The sequence below is a fragment of the Eutrigla gurnardus genome (genome assembly GCF_963514095.1).
Source record: "Eutrigla gurnardus genome assembly, chromosome: 18".
Lineage (NCBI taxonomy): Eukaryota > Metazoa > Chordata > Actinopteri > Perciformes > Triglidae > Eutrigla > Eutrigla gurnardus.
In genome coordinates this window covers 7,216,089-7,238,052 of record NC_139929.1, presented here as the reverse complement: position 1 = coordinate 7,238,052, position 21,964 = coordinate 7,216,089, and the positions used below count along the sequence as shown (strand labels likewise).

General features: G+C 40.4%; 1 protein-coding gene across 1 annotated transcript; it reads left to right on the top strand.

Moving 5' to 3' along the window:
• The first annotated feature begins 442 nt into the window (after positions 1–442).
• impa2 (inositol monophosphatase 2) lies at positions 443–16,138 on the top strand. The gene is made up of 18 exons (XM_084033656.1): positions 443–581; positions 1,354–1,487; positions 2,141–2,245; positions 2,738–2,783; positions 2,968–3,076; positions 3,278–3,386; positions 4,064–4,215; positions 5,029–5,146; positions 10,330–10,366; positions 12,185–12,223; positions 13,178–13,273; positions 13,393–13,532; positions 13,617–13,721; positions 14,257–14,302; positions 14,379–14,487; positions 14,855–14,963; positions 15,611–15,762; positions 15,917–16,138. The coding sequence occupies exons 1-18, from the start codon at positions 519–521 to the stop codon at positions 16,042–16,044; spliced, it is 1,797 nt and encodes a 598-aa protein (XP_083889782.1). The 5' UTR covers positions 443–518; the 3' UTR covers positions 16,045–16,138.
• The last annotated feature ends 5,826 nt before the right edge of the window (positions 16,139–21,964 follow it).

Here is a 21,964-nt window from a genome sequence, read left to right as displayed (position 1 = left end):
ACAGGGAACGTTGTCATGACAGTTCCTGCTACGTAGGAGCCTTCTAGCCAATGAGGACGGTGACTTGAGACCCAGTGGCATTTATTGACCAATGAGAGGGAGATTTCCCTTTAGTCCCACCCTCTTTTAAACTAGCTAAAGTCAGCTCAAAAGCATTACTTCTGGGGGTGAGTTGAGTTTGCTTTAGCACATTGAAACGCTTCCTACATGTTTTATCATTATTAAAACGTAAATTCAGACGGTATATAGCTGCCTGGCTAAACCGTTCATATATGTATATGTAGACGTTGCTGTTATTATGCTCGGCGTCAGTTTGTTCGTGTAAAAGCTAACTAGCATAAACGCTAACTTGACATCGTTCTAACTGATTTACTGGTGTTTTCATTATTTTTTTAACCGGTAAATTAGCTTAACGTTAAACGTGAGCTGATCTTGGGTGTCGCCTTTTCTCAACAGGAACGTTACGTTCGTTAACTATCTGGGTATATAACTGTGTCCAGTCCTCATCCCGAATCAACATGAGTGATCCTTGGCAAGAGTGTATGGATCACTGTGTGGAGGTCACCAAAAAGGCTGGCAAGGTGAGTAAATACCACTGGTTTTGGTCCCAAAATCACTATTTAAGTTTCCCCACCCACTTTTGTCTGTATCTCAGCAGCTGTGACTCAAAGGTGCATGATACAATAATAAAGACAATGTGATCCACAATCAGTCAGAGACATCTGATGTTGATAACACAGAAAATGATGTACAACATTCACATAAAGCACAATAACAAAGTGCCTGGAATGCAGAAAGGGGACTGTTTGACTATTAAAACCAGTTGCTTTCCTCATGAAACATGAATTGAGGTCTGCATGCTCGGAACGAAGACGATGGTCAATTTTAATATTTTAATAATAACCTGCCCAGACAGCTGTTAGAAACAGGAGAAAGCTATTCAAGAGGAAAACGGGAGATTTACCAAAATGTCTTGTATAGATGAGATGATATAAATTAAACTACTTGTGTATTTTCAATTAGGACCAAATAATAAGCGAGTTTATTGAGTTTATTATGGATGGACGGGATCAAGAATCCTAAACAACTTGTTCTTGCTGCAAAGAGAAAGCATTTCTTAAACCAAGCTGTATTATATTCACCTGCTTCACCTCCATCTGTGGTTTTAACAGTAATACCTTTTCGTAACGTTACAGTAATGAGTAATAAACACAAAGGCTTTGGTGCTCACACCTAATCATCTCTGGCCTATCATTGGCAGCAGCCCTTTAAGCTTTATCAAAGTAGCCGATGTAGTCAGTCATCCAACAAAAATCCCCCTTGCTGAGTTTGTCATTGTTGGGTTTCTGCCAGATGATTCGCGAGGCGCTCCAGAAGGAAATCGCCGTCATGCAGAAGAGCTCACCGGTTGACCTGGTGACCGAGACGGACCAGAAAGTGGAACAGCTCATTATATCCTCCATCAAGGAGAAGTACCCCACTCACAGGTATTTCACAGAAGAGACAATGGTGGGATATGAGCTGTATGAAAGGACTGCAGGGATTGGGATGTCTATTGGTATTAAATGTTGCATTAAAATACTTCTTTACTTTGCTTATTTTGTTTGTAATGTGGATAATATTTCTAATATTTGGAAGTAGTGGTGTAATGAGCCAGAAAAAAACAATTGATTAGGGTCCAATTATTTATTCAGTTAACTTTAAATATAACAATCTTAATGTGGTTGCAAAGCATTTTCCATACTGCCTGAAAAACATTCTGATGGGAAATAATCCATCCTTTATTTATTTGTTGATTTATTCATATTCATTGGACTAAAAATAGTAAAAAGTAAATATACTTAGTGTCTTAAAATACTGGAAATTGGCCTGCTAAATCCACTAAGAATAATTGCAAAATGTTAGCTTCCTCCAAGATGTTAAAATATCCTGAAATCAAAGAAAACGCACATTGAACATGACCTCAGTGGGAGCTGAGATTACAAGGAAAACCATACCTCATATCACATATTACTCTAGTAGAAAAGTGAAAGAAGCAGGTAGATAATAGTAAGTGTAATAGCATCGTTGGTATTTAAAGGTGAGGTAACACCCGTATGACTCATAAAACGTGTTGTTTTTTTTCCATCTGATTTGAAAGCTTCATAGGTGAGGAGTCGGTAGCAGCAGGAGCTCCCAGCGTTCTAACTGACGATCCCACTTGGATCATCGACCCTATTGATGGCACCACCAACTTTGTTCACAGGTACTGCCCGCGCTTTAATACCATTAATTACACAGCTTTGTTCAATGCTCCGATTGGACAATTACAGCATTATATATGAGTAACAAACCGTTGTTATGGGCGCTGTTCTGATCTTTGGACACTTAATATACATTTTTTATAACTGAAGCAACAAAAAGTCCTTTTTAAATCAATACTTATTGTTGTTATTATTGATTTCACAGGGTCCGGCTCCCCCTATCTGCACTTTCACTGTACATTATCCCTTAAAGAAACCATTGTGAAACCTGATACGGCAGTGGATTTGTTTTATCTTTGTCCCCTTCTTATCTATTTTTATCTTTTAATTAGGTTCTTTCTTGGATCGTCCTCTCTGTCAGGGATAATTAGACGACATAGATGAAACTGAACTGATAATAGGATTTGAATCCTCCGAGCTTTAAAGCTAAAGGAAGTTCATTAAAGGAATGTTTTTTTTGTTTTTTTTTTATATTGTGAATTTCTTTTGTGCAGATTCCCATTTGTGTCCGTATCAATTGGCTTCACAGTGAAGAAAGAGGTATATTTTATTTTTTGTTACATGCTTTTTGACATCTTAATTAAAAGAAACAATGAGATAGCGATTGCCCCATTAACCCAGTGAATTTCTGACGAGTAGTGCAGTAGTTTTCTTGTTTTATACGGCTGTTGTTCTATTCATAGCCCTCCTCACCAAACCACATTCATCACTGCTGTTTTCCCAGATAGAGTTTGGGATTGTCTACAGCTGCATCGAGGACAAAATGTACACAGCACGCAAAGGGAAAGGGGCATTCTGCAATGGAGACCCGATCAAAGTGTCTGGACAAGAAGGTAAATATTGATGATGTAATCTTCAACAAATCCACCAGGTGGAGGCAATGTCACAGCCAGATTTTCTGCTTGGCCCAACAGCTCTACACAGTGAGCCACTAACCATACATTACCATCTGTGTTTTCAGAGGAGCGAACAGGCTGTCATTTGTTGACTGATATGTCTTTTTTTGTTTTTTTTGTTTGGTGTTTCCATCCAAGATATTACCCAATCTCTGGTACTGACAGAAATGGGCATCAAGAAGGATCCTGAGCATTTCAAAGTAATGTTGGCCAACATCAAGACCATCCTCAGCATCCCCGTGCATGGGTAAATATACACTTGTGCACATGTTGTAATCCTTCACGTGTCAGTTTCGGCAAACACTTGAGCAAATATAGCGGAAGAGTAACTGGTGTGTCATAGTTTATAGCACGGCCAAACAAAGCTGTGTGTTTTTTTATTTATTTTTTTCATAAGAAAACAGTAATTGCAACTTCCAATCTGATTTTATGTTGCACACGGTGGAAGTAGTTTTCCACACAACAGCAGCAAACGCTGTAGGATGGGGTTGGAGTTGTGTCACCGTCAATGAGATACAAGCAGAAATAGATTACATGCACGCATTGTTTCCTGTGTGCTTGTGACAGCAGCTTGATCAAGTGAGGGAATGTCAAAGTACTATAAAGAGCAGCCTGATGGTTAAGGTGGAAACCACATCATCTGCAGCTATCAGCATTTTTTTCTCCCATCTCTTTAACTTAAATACTAAAAGAAATTGGAAAACCTATCAAACTGAGAGAGGTAATGATAGAACGTAAATACCAAATGCTATAAAAAACAATGCCAGCCGTTAATAGCATCACCACCGGCGTTTGATTCCATGAGAATCTTAAGGATTAAAACTTTTAAAAATCACACGCTAAACTTTGACGAAACCATCTGGAAGGTTAACCGTGTGTCACATGCCATCAAATGCAGAGCAGGCATCCCATTTCCATCCACAGTATCCGCTCCCCGGGCAGTGCAGCTGTCAACATGTGTCTGGTAGCGTGTGGATCGGCTGATGCTTACTACCACATGGGCATCCACTGCTGGGACATGGCTGGAGGGGCAGCAGTTGTTACTGAAGCTGGAGGAGTTATCATGGACATTTCAGGTGAGTCACCGAGGAGACTTGAGCTCTTTTTGCGAAACTTTTTTTTAAGAGGCTGCTGAGTCACTGGATGTACTGAAGGAAAGCGAGCAGTAAGGTGATTGACTCGTGGAAAAGCAGCTTAGAGAAGGAAGCCGTGAGAAATAACTGCTGCTCTCTTTCAGCGCGAACACAACAGAAGTTATTCCTTTTTTATGAATTATTTATTGCAAGTTATTCTAGTTGTTATTGGTTTTTATCGGTCTTTCTGCTCACACATGCCTGACACAGTGATAGATGGGGAGCAGGGAAGCTGCTGGCTTTGTACTTGCAACAGGAAGAGACAGGCTTTGAGAAATTTGGTGTGAAATTTGGGCAACGCTGCCACTGACCTGACATGTGAGGTTCAAGGTGACGTGGAAGCTGCTGGACAAGTCAGACATGCTCAGTTGACAATGGCAGCACATTCTTGATGTCTTGCCAACACACTTACATATATCTATATATTTACAAAGTAAAGAAAGGCGTCGCCTTTCCTCTTAAGACGATAACTGACTCACTGATCAGCTCTCCTGCCTAAAATATTTCCCTGCTCATTTTAAAATGAGTGGGATCACGATCTCAGAAATGTGTCTCCCACGTCTTCGCCATCTGATTTATAACCTTGTGAGGTGCTTATGGTGCCTCTAAACACGAGCATCTGAAAATTAATCAGCCTGGGTACAGGTTAACACAAGAAACACTTCAAACGTTAATTTGTACTTGTCTTGTACCAACAAAATGTGAAGTTCAACTTTATTACAGCAATACTCACTTTTTCTCCTCTCTTTCATCCAGGTGGACCGTTTGATCTGATGTCTCGGAGGCTGATCATCGCCAGCAGCAGAGCAATAGCCGAGCGCATCGCCAAGGAGATAACGGAGTTCCATGTCGGCAGGGACGACACAGATGGCTAGTAAATTCCCACCACCACGTCCACCAGCTTAACAGTTATTTAATCGCCCGACTGTTTGGTATTTAAAAAGTCATGATTCCGTCTTCGCCTTAAGAACCAAAACGATAAACTTACCTCTGAAGAAATATCCTCTGAAGTTAGTTAGTCGGCGCTTATGACTTTCAGCCTTCTTTATAAGTCGTTGCGTTCGTGCTTTTATTCACTGATTGTGACTTTGTATTCTGTTGTAACTTATTTGGACGGTAATGAGTCGGCGGGCAGTGAAGGTGTCCTCGTATTAGTATTTTTTATTAGGTATTATTTACATTTTTTTGTGGTTACAGTCAGAACAAAGGCATGTCATTTACATTTACATTTAGGGCATTTAGCAGACACTTTTATCCAAAGCGATGTCATCGATAAAGTACGTGTAACGTGTTGACATTTTTCCCGATAATATTACTTTTCCATGTCAGATGTTATATAAGGTGATTGTATTTATTTAAAAGGCGGGTCCACCTGCAGTCTTTACATTTTTTTCCATTTTATTAGCAAAACCTGTTAAGTAAGCTAAGCTTGAAGAGAGCGATGCAACGGGTTCAGTTCCATCGAAAAGGGCTGTCTGACGAGGTAAAGCGGCTACGCCATCAAAAACAAATCAATATCAGTTTAAGTGTCCACAATTTGTTTTCACCAGGCTCAGTCAGTTGGTTGTGTTATTGTGGGACTTTTGTCATAATGTAAAAAACCAACTCCAATCATCTAACGTACTGTAGGTAATGAACACTGACTGGATGGGGATATATGTGTATATATATGTAAAAATGCAGAAACCTATGTCAGGCCACGTGGGGAAAAGTGACGAGCATTTTAATGCTAAAACATAAAAAATAAAAAAAATGTGAAGACTGTAAAAACCTAAAGATAAATAAATAATAATAATAACAATGGAACCACACGCTGTATAAATAAAGTGCCATCGCTTGTTCCCTCTGTAGTTAATGCAAGAATAATGTAAACCAGACACTGTTAACACATAACTACCGTACTGTGTAACTTCCTCTTCAAGTCCAGACTGAAATGTACTGAATGGATGTAATAAAGGCAGCGAGGGAAGAGCACTTAAAATATCTCCTGTGCCTGATCAGCCTCTTTCTGAGACAACACAGATGGAAGAATGCATGCCATCAAAGCCCTGCAGAGACAGGTGTCAGCATGCATTCACATGTTCTCCTAAACAGAAGACTACCATTGGCAACCGAAAATATGAACGCTTGTGCAGAGAGATGCTGAATTTCTTCAACTAAATATGGGCGTTCGGTGTCGTTTCCTCTGAAATATGTAAATAAACCATCAAAGAAAAGATCGGGGGACAATACACAATCAAATCTGTCAAGACTGCTCCCATGCTCCAATTTACAAAAAGCCGCTGCTCCAGCCCATTTCTTTTGTAATCCGATATTATCGAGAGCTGGATGGGAGGTTGGACAATTCCTCTGCATTTACTCGGCAGCAAGGCTCCTAAACGCCTGACAGTGGCCTGTATCAGCCGTGTGTTCAGCACATAAATAGACGTCCTTATGTGCTCTGACCTAGAAAAACTGATAAACTGTCCTTTCTCTTTATAAAAACTATAAAATATGAAGGAAAGAAAGTGCCTCTTTTGGCAAATGGCAAAGCAAATGAATAGAAAACAGGCCTCTGACTTCTATAAAACCCAGGGGAAGAAAAAAAAACACACTCACTGCTACCGTTATGATTTAGTAGAGAGATAAAAGCATTTACAGCCATTACACCATGTAAAACTCTCTGCTGCCCTTTCAGTCTGGGCTGCAGATACTGCACATGCAGAGCAGCCCCCCCCCCCTCCCCGACCGGGCGGATGTGCTCTATGAAATAGCTCTGCGTTTTTTTGCCCTCCACGGACTGTTGTCTCTTTTTTCCAGCTTGTGTTCGCTGATGACTAACAAATGGTCTTAAAACCCTTTACTTGAGCAAACCCAGGCCCTCTACTGCTGCGGCCCCCCTCCTCAGCAATCAATGGGCCATGTTAGGCGGCAGCAGGGGGGTGCAGACCTAATCGCCAGTGTTGGGAATGGCTTCCACACTCAGCCAGCCTAAAGTTAAGTCCTCCTCCGTCAACTCCACCTTTACACCAACACCTGCTCATGTTGGTTCCGCGTCTTTGGATTTTTAATCTTTCTCAACTTCTTTAACGGAGTCATAAAAACAAGCTCTTATGCTGTTTTTGTCCTTGTTGCAGTTAGGAAGTACCAACCATTGTTCTTTGAAAAGCCTGCTTTCCTGTAGCGTCCAAAAGATTTTCCCCTGGAGATATAAGAGCCAAGTCTGGAGAACTGTTTTACACTTTTGTTTCTTTACCCCGATACATCTTATTGTCCTCTGAATTTGGCTCCATCTGCCATCTTTCTAGATGGATAAGCTGCATCCGTAGGAGGCTCGATTGAAGACCACACACGTCACAGCGGCTGCAACAAGGCCGTCCCATTTTAAAGACTCCCTCAAATAGCCGAGAATTGCTGCCTGTTTTTATGGATGCAAGGATCCAACTGACCGGTCCTTCACCGCCCAACCTATCCCAAGATTCACCATTCATGGCAACGAGCAAAGCATGCAGAAACACACACTCGCCTCAAATATCATCCCTGATGACATTTCTGCTTTTGAGTGAAATGTCTCAACAGCTATTGATTGATTCAAATACAATGTTGCACAGACATTCATGTTCCCTAGAGTGGGGGAATTGGAATAACTCTGGTGATACCCCGACTTTTCATTTGGTCAAAATATCAGTTTGTCCATTATTTGAATTAGAAATGTAAAAGGAACCTGTAACGGACTCTAGACAGGAACCCCCCCTGCTCATCTTTCAAGGTGCACCATTGAACTTCAGCAACTTCAGCATCATGGCAGGCCTCAGCTACAGCTGTGATTCCAGGGCACCAAACTTCCAGAGCATCCGTCATCCCGGATAAATTATTCATAACGGACCTGCCAGGGAGACAGCAGGACTGATGTATTTGTTTTGCTGGTCCTATTACTTCCCTCGGCCTGTCTCCCAACATTTTAGAGAGCACCTTATATTTAGTGCACTACAGGGACAAAAGGGTGACAACTGCCCTCCTGCTGCTCCCCGCCAAACACACACAAGTTCGGCAGTTGTTTACTCCAGCTCTGGAATCTGGATTTCTAGTTTTCCACCATTGCTGAACAAAAATCAAAGGATAATCAATATCAGATCGCTAACTTGTCTCCAACTATGATAATTCAACATATGCTTGAGCACTCATTCTGTCTTTAATGGTGCAACAGCAAACAGTTCATGTGTTTTCACCAGATAGCAGTTGTGCAAGGTGTGGCGGTGATGAATCGTGTCTGAACGAGTCCCGGGGAAAAAAACCCAACCTGTTTCCTCACGTTTTTTAATAACTTAAGTAGGCGTTTCAGACGATGCAAACTGAGTGTGTATTCTGTATGTCTTAATCACTTACAGGTCGTCATATAGGAGTGCAAACCAAAATATTATAGATTTTATCGATCCTTGGGACAAAGATACCATATTTGCTGATATGATTTTACATAAATTCAGCCTGCGTTCGATATGAGATGATATCTGCCCCTTTAACACAATCGGGTACATCTGGAGGGGCCAAACTACGACCTGCCGACCAATTGCTTTTAATTTAAACTAATATGGCTTGAGCACCGTACATTGCACTTCCTAGTTTAAACACTAAATTTAATGTGACTTTCTTTATCTGCGCACCAAAAACAATATTTTACCTGTTCTGTTACATCTTAATATTACACACATTTACATTTGCATGATAATCTTTTAAGAACACCAAGACAGAAACCAATATTTGGCCATTTCTTCCTGTTTTTACAGTATTTTAAGTAATAAGGCCGTGCACTTATTTTTAGAAGTATTTAATTAATTGATGTTAAATGTAGAAACTACTGTGATGTCAAACGTTTGTTGTGTAGTTAATTGATAGAAAACGTATTTAGGTTCTGGTCTAGAATCAGTGAATTTCTTGCAGTGAAACTATTTTAAAACATTTGCTATTGTTTCTTTATATTTTTCTGTTTAGGATTCTCAGAAAGGTTCGACCACTTAGATTTATATCCTCACAAAAAAAAAAAAAATTCTTTGCTCTGTAAGAAGGGTGTGTGCTTGCAAGGACATGTTGGACGTTCCAGGGGGAATTAGAAATAATTATAATAATTAGATTGCTGATCACTGAATTGATACACAAATCTAGATCAATGTACGTATGACATCACTGTGGTCAAGTGTCTGTCTGAAATGAGTATTGTCACATCTCAGGTTGTAAACAAGTAAAGAGGGGCATCATGTAATTCTCTTGAGCCATGCAGCATTTACCAGTAATTGAACCATCCGTCTTGCAGCAAGGCATCACTTCCTGCAACGCAACTTTTTGGGTGTTTTATGAGAAGTAGACGTATTCTACACCTCCTCGGTGCTGCAACTTGTAACCACGACCCTGCAGACGCACCCGATTCTCTGACGGAGGAGAATGAATTAACATTTACGTAACCTCACGGTGAGATGTGATAGCCGCACGCTTTTATGTGGCGTTTACATGTAGATACAGACACGTCTAGATCTGTGCAGAAACGGGCATGCATGCACACGTCCGCCGCCTCCACCAGGGGACCTTTCAAAGGATTTTCCACTAGTGGAGCACAATGAAGGGCCATGAAGGTGTGGTGGGATAGATCCCCCTCAGTAGTGCTGGTGAATGGCCCAACTCGTCCCACAACTCAATCAGCACCCAGATATAAGGCACCTTATTGTTCTGCTTCCTGCTCTCTGCTGTGGCTGGCGTGTTGGTGTCCCAGAGGCTGAGATGGCTGTTTGCTCTTACTGGAGCATGTGTTTAGATGCAAGAGGGGTGACTAGGCTGTTTTAAAAGGTGTGTTCATGTGCAGTGAGTCTTGTTTTTAGTTTCCCCTTTTCCAGGTTCCCCTGCACCATTACACTGCTGTTTTGTCCACATCGCACTTTCCACATTTAGTTTACTAAAAGTGTTTTCTTTAGTTTTGTGTCTAAGACCAACTGGGCTACGTTACGTTCCTTTACTTTATTTTGTTGTTATACTTGTTGTATTTGTCGTCATTTGCTTATGTTTTTTGACCATTTTGTTACCTTTTATAAGCAGAGTGCCATATTGTTTGGGCTGTGCTGCACTGAAGGTGAGTAGTGGTGGCACCCCTGGACATTTCCTCTGTGGAGTCTTTTGCTCCACATATGTTAGTTAGTTTTCCTTTTGGTTGTGGTTGGGTTGAAGTTTATTAACAATTCATGGATCTTAAAGGAAAACACCACCGCATTTCCATACTGAACTATGTTCTGCTCTGATGTTAGACGAGGTGATACATACCTCCCTCTCCTCTGTACGTGCACTCAATGGCTCTTGCGCGCACTCCGCGCAGCGCTAATTTGCTAGCATGTAGCTTGTCCTTAGGATCCAAAGGGGGGTGAATTTAGAAGCGACCAAGCACTTCCACGTTGTCCCTATTTAAATACGGTTACGTGAGTAGTTACACGACCCAAGTTTGGTTACACAAAATGAAACATGCCAATTTTTCTAAGCGGATAACAAGGATAACTATATAGTATGGCGGAATAACAACTGGAAGCACTTCGACGTCGGCGCAGTAATATCATCACTCAAAACATGACGGGACTATATACCTTCTGCTTGTTTTCACAACCCTGTACGATCCACGTTATAACCACGATGTTTGATTGTTCACAAACTATCTTACTACAACCTGATGCTTCCTCAACTGTGCACAAACTACTACAGGTAGTGCAGGCGACGGCGTGCAGGTCACGTAGGTTCTATTGACGGAAGTAAGAGGGGGAGCGGAGTGATGATATTACTGCGCCGACGTCGAAGTGCTTCCAGTTGTTATTCCGCCATACTATATAGTTATCCTTGTTATCCGCTTAGAAAAATTGGCATGTTTCATTTTGTGTAACCAAACTTGGGTCGTGTAACTACTCACGTAACCGTATTTAAATAGGGACAACGTGGAAGTGCTTGGTCGCTTCTAACTTCACCCCCCTTTGGATCCTAAGGACAAGCTACATGCTAGCAAATTAGCGCTGCGCGGAGTGCGCGCAAGAGCCATTGAGTGCACGCACAGAGGAGAGGGAGGTATGTATCACCTCGTCTAAGATCAGAGCAGAACATAGTTCAGTATGGAAATGCGGTGGTGTTTTCCTTTAACATTTTATATGAAGGCCTTTTTAGCAATATTTGTAATAAATTAATACATTTTTGTTATTTTTTTTGTAATTTAACATTGCTTACTGTTAGTAAGGAACACGATCCATGAGCTGTCAAAGATTTCTTGGGGTTGAAAGTCCCCAGGTGGCGTTGTTTGGCATCCCCCTGAATATTCCTGCCTTAGTGCCACCCCGCCCTCTCCAGTAGGAAAGCTCATGAAACAGCCAGGAAATATAAAAACTGGTTCTTTTGTTTGTCATGCCAAATCCCATGTTGAAACTAAGTCAGGGTCTGGAATGTACCCTCATTGTTTTTATGTAAAGCGCTCTTCTTTGGCATGCTGCAATACAAATACATTTTAACATATTTCTTTTAAAAAAAAGTGATTTTAGCGACTCTGATTTGGGTTTATGAACTGACTTCCAAGTTAGGATGGGATTTTCTAAACTGCACCGTTGAGCTCTTAATTACCCAGCAGGCCAGCTATACTGTATGCAAAAATGTGACAGGGTGTACCTTCCAGATATATGACGACACTTAAAAACTTTCCACTGATGCCCTCCATGCACACTAGACACATCATGTTATCTCAGGTCTGCTTTCAGTGTTTTGAAACACAAGGGCGGTGCTAGTACTTTTCCCACTCCCATCATGTCAGCTTTTTTTTTTTGTTTTTTGTTTTTTTTAAAGTTGCTTAATCTCTCCAAAGAGGGAACTTAACGTTAAGTTTTTGCAGAAGACGGTGCACTGGTATCTTGAAGCTTACCTTTGACAGTCTGCCCACCTGACCTCTCAAGGTAAGGTTAACTTTCATGTTCTAACGGTGGATGATTCGTGTGTGTGTACTTTTTGTCACTATTGTGCAATTGAGGGCGATTTTTTTCATAAAGTAACAACTACTCTGACATGCAATTTGTGATGTGATGCATATGATGAACTGAGTCTAAAGTAACAAATTTAGTGCATCTTTTAAATTTCTATTAAACTGCCCATTGATGGGAATTTGAACCTGAAAAGTAACTGAAGCTGTCAGAAAAATGTAGTGGAGTAAAAAAGCACACTATTTGCCTCTTGAGATGTGTACTGGAGTGGAAATATAAAGTTGCATAGAAGGGAAATACTCAAGTACTGACAAGTACAAAGTACCACAAATGTGTACTTAAGTACAGTACAGTATGTTCCCTCCTATGCAACTTTATACTTCTCCACCACAACAGACCAAGAAACATCATTTATAATAGCAGATCATTTTACTGCTGATAATACTTGCAAAGTAAAACTGAGGTTTTAAATGCATGATAGTGTAGTATTTTCACAGTGTGGTGTTGGTAATTTTACTCAAGCGAAGGATCTGAGAATATGTCTTCCACCGCTGAGACTACAAATAAAGCATGATATGACACATTTCTTTTAAACATAAGATGCATTCACATGCATTTCATTTGGATTTGTTCGCTGGAGAACCTTGACTTTATGTGCCCCACCCCACTAAACCTGTCTTTGCCAACATTATAAAGTCTTAAACCTGCAGCCCCTGGTGGTCATTTAATGTAACGCAGGACAGGCAGCTGGCAACTAACTCTTGAAGTGTTGTAAGAGGAATGTGCTAAGCATGTAGGATTACAAGCATTGTGTTGCAAGGCCTCAGAGACGGGGCGACACCTTTTACAACACGCTGCCAACTTTCAAAATCAGTTTCTAATTCTTTTGTATTCATTGAAGTTCACGCTGCACTTTTTTTTTTTACAAGCTTTCTTCCTTTTTACAGGCTCTCATCTTTAAGCACCCCTGCACAAACATAATGGAAGACCCGTGGCAGAACGCATACGACTTTGCTGTTCAAGTGGCAAGAGCAGCTGGAGCGGTACGCCATCTTTCTTCTCTGGTGTCTCGAATATTTGGGAAGATATTGTGATGATCAAGCGATGAAACGTGCCATGATCCCTAAGCATGTGCTAACACAGTGACCTGCCATTTGTTTAGGTAATTAGGAAAGCCGGGGAGGAAGAAGTGAAGGTCAACACAAAGAGCTCCACTGTAGACCTCGTCACTCAGACTGACGAGAGGGTGGAGAAAATCATCATCGGGTCTCTAAAAGAAGAATTTGGAGAAGGCACACACTGGTGAGACACACACACACACACACCTCTGCATACGTACTGTTTGTCTCATGTATCGATATCGATGTTGGTTCTTTTGTGCTGCAGTTTCATCGGAGAAGAGTCCGTCTCAAAGGGGGAGTCGTGTATCTTGACTGATAAACCTACATGGATCATTGACCCAGTGGACGGCACCACCAACTTTGTTCATGGGTAAGATGTCAATGTTGTTTGTTCAAGGCACAGCTGGCAGGATTAAAGGAGATGTATCAGCAGAAACGGAATATGGTATTCATAACTATGTTCAAAGCTGTGGTACCGCCAGCCGCCATCTGTTTCCCCGAAATGATTTGATCCCAAACTTGTTTCATCCAAAAATGTAAATATGTCCAAAAATACACCTTAACATGAATACAACCAATTATAAATCTTCCTGTTTAATCTTATATTGTGAAATTGTGACGTAGAAATACCAAAAAAGAATTAAAATATGAATCTATCAACAATTATTATTAAAATGGCTTAGCATTGTATACATACATCATTACAAAGTGCTATTAAACATGGCTGCACTAAATGGTAAATGGTAAATGGCCTCATTTATATAGGGCTTTTGTCCAAAGCACTTTACAGTAATGACTGACATTCACACACACACATAGATAGAGTACTTAGTGTACCTAAAAGTACCTTTTGTAGACTATGTCATCACACACAATCTGACACACATGCAACTACTTCTTCACAGGTTCCCGTTCGTGGCTGTGTCTATTGCCTTCGCTGTCAAAAAGGAGGTATGTCAACAATACAACAGTCAATAAAAGTACTCCGTCCATACTTGTGAAAGCTGACATATGAGTGCCTTTGCAGCTGGAGTTTGGCGTGGTGTACAGCTGCCTGGAAGACAAGATGTACAAAGCAAGAAAGGGAAAGGGAGCGTTCTGCGACAACGAGCCAATTCAGGTGTCCGATGTACAAGGTAACGCTCTCTACTCATTGGTCAATAGCTTGGTCGTTCTATGTTTGCATGTTTGAAAATGGGAGAATGTAGGAAGTAACACAAATCAAGCTTTTTTCAACATGTCATCCTTTGCAAATGCAACATCCGGGAACCCACACACAATCATCACTTTCACATCAACGGCCTCAAGGTTACACATATTTCTGAGGACATAATAAAGAATCTTTAAAGAGAGATTGCACACATTCAATTTGGAGGGCCGGTGTGTGTGTGTGTGTGTGTGTGTGTGTGTGTGTGTGTGTGTGTGTGTGTGTGCCTCCTTTACAGTGATTATACACCTGTAATTACACATGATAATAACCCGTTTGCCGTGCTGACTTTGCAGACATCAAAAAGTCCATCATCATCTCTGAGCATGGAACAGACCGGAGTGTAGATAAAGTGACCAAGATCTTCTCCACCATGAAGAAGATCCTGTGCATCCCAGTGCATGGGTGAGTGCTCTTCACATGCATACGCTGACTCATCAAGATTGCTTTTTTTTATTGAATTAAAACCGGACTCTTTATTTATTATATTGATTTAAGTAAAAAAAAATATACTATATAATGACAGACAGACAACTAACCAAACGTCCTATGATGAGGATTTAAATGTAAATAATCCAAATTACGTTCATATTCTTAAGAAAAAACAACTAATTCTTGGTCATTTAGTTTGAATAATGAATGAAACCAATTTCACGTCATCCAATCCAATGAAAGCAACGTCAAACTAGCCAATCAGAGCTTGGTTCATGAAGAAGTGGCTTACTGTAGCTAGAGAGAAAAACACTATCTCGCTAGCTTAGCAGAGTAGCCGTAACTACAGAATTCATGCAGTTTGGTTTGGTTAAGTTACCTTAAAATCACAATTTCCAAGTATCAAATTGCAAATTAATTCATTATAATGATTAAATATGAATATGGGTCAGGGCTGCATTTTTGCAAGCTTTGCTTCAGGATTATCCATCCAGGACTATTCCAGCCTTGACATTTTAAACCCTTTTCCCTCCGACTCGCTGCATCTGTAGTAACCGTCTGCTGCCTTTGTAGCGCATCCTCCGTGTGTTCATTCATCTCCAACCCGTGTGTCCCGACAGGCTCCGTGGTTCAGGCACAGCCGCCACTAACATGTGTCTGGTGGCGTCCGGGGCGACGGAGGCCTTCTTTGAGATCGGGATCCACTGCTGGGACATCGCTGCTGGAGTGGTCATAGTCAAAGAAGCTGGAGGAATAGTGCTGGATGTCAATGGTGTGTATGCTTTATAATCTGATCACAGAGCATCGAGTGATTACCTGGCATTAAACTAGAGTCTTACAAACTAAAATAAATGAAAGAACAAATTCTGAAAGCAGCTTTGGTTTTGTTGAACGCCTCTCAATAAAGGCTTTGTTTTGTCATTTAGGGGGACCGTTCGATCTGATGTCTCGAAGGATGATTTCAGCAAACAACAAGGTTATTGCTGATCGGATCATCAAGGAAATTGAGATATTCCCAGCGGTGAGGGACGACGCTCCGGTCCCGGAGAAATGAGAATATACAAACACATTTTTCAAATGAGTACAAAGAGGAAAAAGTCTAGTCTAATGTTGTATGTCATGAATAAAGTTACTATGCTGTATCGCTACCAATTGTCCTTTAACGTATTTACAAACTGGGTGTGTTTCATTGGCTTTTTTTTCTTTTTTTCTCCACTTAAGTAAATCCATTCAAGTGACCTCCAGGTTACATTTGATTAATCTTCTGTGATCACGAATATTGATCGAGGCGGGAACCACTTTTGTACACCAGCGTGTTATTTGCATGCATGTCTTTCATTCGGAAACGGCAGTCGATATGATCTTACAGTAGAAATCATTATACATGTTTTTAGACCCACATCCAGACATTTGTTTGGGTTTAATTGTTACACAATCAGACCTCGCCGTATCGCAGCAGAAGCTGTTGTGAGACTGATGGTTCCTTCGACTGGATTCATCCCTCCTCCCTCAGTGTCATTTGACTCTAATGTGTAATTATCTGATGGAAATGAGTTGAATTCTGCCGAGGTGATTACTCCCATTAGAGGCAAGAGTCTTTACCACTGAGTTAAGTCAGTGTTGAAGTGACTTTATAAACACTGTCAAGTGTCATATGATTTACTTGAGCATCACCATATTGCCCGAGAGCCTCTATTTCAGCGGCAGTGCTGTTTACTCAGTTCATTACACTCATACTACAGCTCACCACTAGAGGCCAGTAATGCATCAACAATCAGATGGCATCTTCAAGATGCTCATGATTTTACCTTGCAGGCTGAACTTAGTATTTGTTGTAATTATTATAAGTTTGCATCGCGGATTGTGCTTTAATAGAGATTGAGCATGCTCTGAGGTCTCTTCATGGATCATCAACACCTTTTCTCACCTCACAATGAGGAAAGAAAAAACATGATCCTACCCAAGAGATGAGGTCCTTTTTTCCAATTGTGTTCTTTTCTCCTCCCCGATCTGTAAATTAACAGCCGCGTTCGGTCGCACATGAAGTATGAAAAGGTGGAGGAGCAAGCTGAGAGCGAATGCTAACAGCGACGGCGAATGGAGCAGCGGCAACGCAAACAGCAGGAACAACAACAGCAGCAGCAGCAGCAATAACAGCAGGAGGTTGGGGGATGAGGAGTTTTTGAACTGGTGCCTTTGAAACATAAATAACTGCAATTTCGTTGTATAATTATGCTTCTATACATCTGCCACTGCTGTGGTGTGTGATGATATATGTGATGCTTTAATAGAGATGTTGTTTGTCTGCCTTTCAAATGGCAAACATCTAATTCCACAGCACTTTGAGCATCAGATGTGAAATATGGGGCTCTTTTTTATTTTTGTATTATCATATAAGGGGAAGGGGGTGAAATTATGTATTGAGAACAGGGCCAGGTAATAGTTGCACATACAGTACATCTTAACATTTGCTTCAACTTGAGTACCAGATGGCTGAAATCTACCTTGTAGGACATTATTGTAAATGCCAAAGAGGTCAGAGGAGCATATACAAGTTCATAAAAGTCAATTTAGCATATTTACTTGAAAATATCAGTGTTTTCCTCATTAGTATCTCATGCATTGTGTTGGCTAATTTGATATGGTCTTATACAGTGGAAGTATAAATAAGTTAATCAACATGTTATTTAGATTAGTTACAACAAATCGAGTATCTTAACAGCTCTCAATCGTTTTATTTCAAAGGTATGCAAGGAGACATTACTTGAGACTTGTATGTTGATAACAATAAATGACTTCTTCAAATGAAAGAGATTATATTACATCCTACTATTATTTATTTTTCATAGAAAGCATTTCATTATTTTGATAACCTCCTTTATGTACAAACAGTGAATAAGTGAGTTAATAACACAATGTAATGCACCATATTTTAGTCTTTAGAGTATTTATCGACATGTTTAAGTGCATTTCTCCCCTGTTGAAGCATCTGTAAGTGATGGATATACAGATAATGAGGGATCGACAATATATCAAGAGATAGTTTTTGATGCCAACTGAGAAATCCACAGCGAAGGGCAGTTGAAACCTCCAGAAGCACCCAGTCCTTGAGTTAGAGACGAGACTGGGGTGAAGAATTTCCAGCATTAATAAAGCTTTTATAACACATCGTAAGGATATTTATATCGTGAAATATGAATGTGTTTTCAATCATTCATCCCCTATTCATGCACACCAATTACAGATGCCTCATTGATAAAGAATAATATGTATGAAAAATATGAATTAACAATGTGTGCTTGTGGCTCCACCTGCTGGCAGCAGAAAAACAAAGATCAGAGGCTGGATACGGTATAATAGTTTTAAAACCGTGTGGGTAAAAACTGCGCATGCTCAGAGCTAATTGCCAGAATTTGATAGGCTGTTTGCCACAACTACGTCATTTGCTCGTTGTCGCTAATAGAGGTTAGTTTCTTTTTGTAAAATAGTAACCGGCCACCGTGAACGACGTGCATTATCTTCTGCGCCACACATTTTAAAGTCTGCCTTTTATTATAACTTGTGAATAAACTCCTCGGTGAACCGCGGGTAAAAATAACTACTTTTGACGTGGAGTGGCTCTCCAGGAAAGAATGGCTAACTGCTAGCTAACTGCTAGCTAACGGCTAGCTTGTAAGGGAGCTTTTTTTCCGTTTGCGTTATTCGGAGACGGTGATTCTTCGTCGAGAACAACTTTTCAGGATCAAACATGGACGACGTGGTAACATTGGACACAGACACCCAAACTGACAGAAGTAGGCTATGAACGAGGGTACCAGCAGTGACGTCATAACAGCCAGTGGAGGAGAACAGGTACGTGGCCAGTATGATTACCACCTGATACACCGTGTAAGCTGTGAAATAGCACATTAACGTTAATTAAAATGTTAAAATTGGTTTATAATGTCACTGCTCATGCAGGAAATTATATATGTAAGGGTTTACCTATTTATTTACCAAGGTGTGTAATGACTATTTGTAGAGTGTTTTATGCTGCCTTCACGTGCTAGTGATAAGATCCTACTTCTCACTCCTGATGTGGAATTTTCGAGAATGTCACGTTCAAGTGCTTCTTTGTCGGGACAAATTGGAAAAAATGGCGGACATTCGGTTCTCTGTCAGGCTACCTGCAAAATTTTGATTCCATTATGATAAAAATGACATGTTGTTACAGTAGGAATGCAACTGTGGACAAGGTAATGTCAGCTAATGTAATAACTTTGCACCAGATCGTTAGTCCATGTGTTATCAATATAATGATAAATAGCATTGGTCTATATCAAATGAAGTGTACATAGATTACAGATTAAAATGATGTACTCGTATTTACCATAATTCCAATACCACGTGAAGGCAGCATAAGCTTTCCAGTATCGAGTGGACACAGAATGCCAAAGGGCCGGCCAGCCCAAACCATTTAAAGAGTAGTTTGACATAATAATTCATGGCTCTAAAAAACATCAAATTGTCTTAACAGTACTTACATCTGGGGAGACTAATTACGTGAGTTTACAGAGCCTCAGCTTTTCAATAGCTAATTGAGAACTGCATTAACACACAAATAAAACAGCAGGTGTACATCAACTAAAGAGTAGTAACCTGACCCAAACGACCTATCTACCAGCAATTCAAAATGCACACAAACATCTTAACTAGACGCATAACAGTCACTTTAGGAAATGGAACGGGAAACTATGTCAGACAATTGGCTCTTAACTGTTACATTCAACCTCCACTGTTAAGTCCGCCTCATTATCCCAATCATTTTCTCACGTGTAGGATCTTCTCTCTCTGGCACAGGTTATAAATCTACTGAGTCTGGCTGACAATCAATACCCAGCATGCATGTGCTTGGCCAAGTACTGTAACAGGTAGAGTCTCTACCAGGATTTAGCCAACTGAGTAATTTATTGGTGTTTTGAATGCCTGGGAGGTGCAGTTAGTTTGCGAGACTCACGTTATCTGGTGATTTGTGTCGGATTCAGTTAGACTCTTGCACATGCCGCGCCAGGACCTTATACGACAGAGGCCAAATAAAGCACTAGGGGTTCCTGTGAGAGATGAAATGTGCCTCTCATTTAGGGCTGCAGTTACAATCTCTCTCATTATAGACGCATCTTTAACTCTTTGGCCTATGAAAGAGTGATCAGAAAATAGTGTAAAAAGACCCCTGCATACATACCCAGAATTGTTTTTTTTATAGTTAATAAATTGTTTTTTTGAGTGAATGAGGCGCTACATTTATATAAGGTTGTATGGCAGGTGTATAAAGCACCAGAATTTGATACCAGACTCCGGTTTTTCCTGTGTGTAGTTAGTTGTTTGGGAAATATTTTTGGTTAAATATTAATAAACAGCCAGTGTGAACCTTTATTTCTACTAAACCAGACCCAGACCTTTACCTGACCATAACCTGTTGTCAGTTCCTTAAAATAGTTAAATAATGCAGCAGTCACTAGGAGTGGATATTGTGTTGCATATTAGATATGCACAACAATATAAATATGTTGTCAGTGTATTGTACGTTTCCTTCATGTATTACGCTGTTGCAAACTAGCTGTATATAAACATACACTCCAGAAAGCGAGGTTATGTCCTCAACAGTCCAGAACCTCAATATATTTATCTAATTATAATTTAAATGACAGAAAGCAGCAAATCCTAACATTTTGAGAAGCTGGGACAATCAAATGTATGGCATTGTTACTTGAAAATAACGTACATTGATTGTATTGAGTTTAAATAGTTGCTGAATGATTTTCTGCTGATCAACTAATTGATTGAGCAGCCGAGCATTTCAGCTCCACTCCTTTTGCACCAATGTTGCACTTGCAACTGCATGCATCATCATGACAGGCAAAGGGGCACAAGGTTGACAGATACTCCATCATTTTTCTTTTAAGTGGTGGCATGCCTTTATAAAAGGAAAGAGCTTTTTCTAGGGGGGGGTACTGTTAATACTTAGAGAGTGACAGCATGCTGATACGAGTAGAGAACGTGTTACATTTAAAGCTGTTCCAAGATACATGCAGTGGTGATCCCAGGCTCTAGACTTTTGTAAGGCATGATCATTTAGAGCTTGTGTTTCATGTTCACAGGAAGAAGGATGCAATCCTCTAATCTGTAGAAATGATCTATGATATAATAGCTAGATTGTAATATACAGCTAGAGTGGAGAGCAGAGAAACGGTCTTAGATAGCATTCATGCCTGATTTCCTGATATAATGCAGTTAATATCGGTCAGATAATCGATACAAGTGTGTCAGTAAGTGTAATGAAATTGAATAGGCCATCATGAGGACAAAAGCCCAGAGAAATCCACTAAGAGTCCGTCGTTTCTGCTTCAATAGAGCCAGAAACAAACCAGGCTGCAGAAGATTGAGCCTGCAAATCCTGTGTGTCCAGCGTATAAAACCACAGTAAACAACAATAACCATAATCAAAATGGAAAAACCCTTTACTTTGTGCTCGTTAGCGATAGCTGTCATCGTTAGGTCATAGTGGTTGCTGTAAGTGCACCACAGAATAATACACAGCGCTGTGCATCCAGCAATATACAGCATGTATCAGTTCCCGTTTGGTGATCCGTGGGGATTATTACTCATAGTAAGCTCTACTTCCATTTCTGTTGCTATCTGTTTTTTTCCCCCTGCTGTGTTTTGCCAGTCAGACATGTTATGCAAAATGTCTGAAACAAAGCCAAAGAAATTAGCTTGTCCTGGCCGGCAGCCATATTGACTCAGGGGCTCTTAGTCCCAGTTGTTTTTGATGCGCTACTGTATTGGACTAATAATAATAACAAAAATAAAAGTTGAGACACATTTCAGCAAAGCTTGTGCTGAATTTATGCTTTCTATCCGCAGCCAATCGATGCCCATCACCCTCCTTGAGGAATGAGGGAACGTTCCAGACCTGATATCTTTAACTGATAGTT

Coding starts and splice junctions, on each gene's coding strand:
- impa2 (XM_084033656.1), top strand. CDS start 519: ATGAGTGATCCTTGGCAAGAGTGTATGGATCACTGTGTGGAGGTCACC. Junction 12,224..13,177: donor AAGGTAAGGTTAACTTTCAT/GTTCTAACGGTG, acceptor TCCTTTTTACAG/GCTCTCATCTTTAAGCACCC. Junction 13,274..13,392: donor TGGCAAGAGCAGCTGGAGCG/GTACGCCATCTT, acceptor CCATTTGTTTAG/GTAATTAGGAAAGCCGGGGA.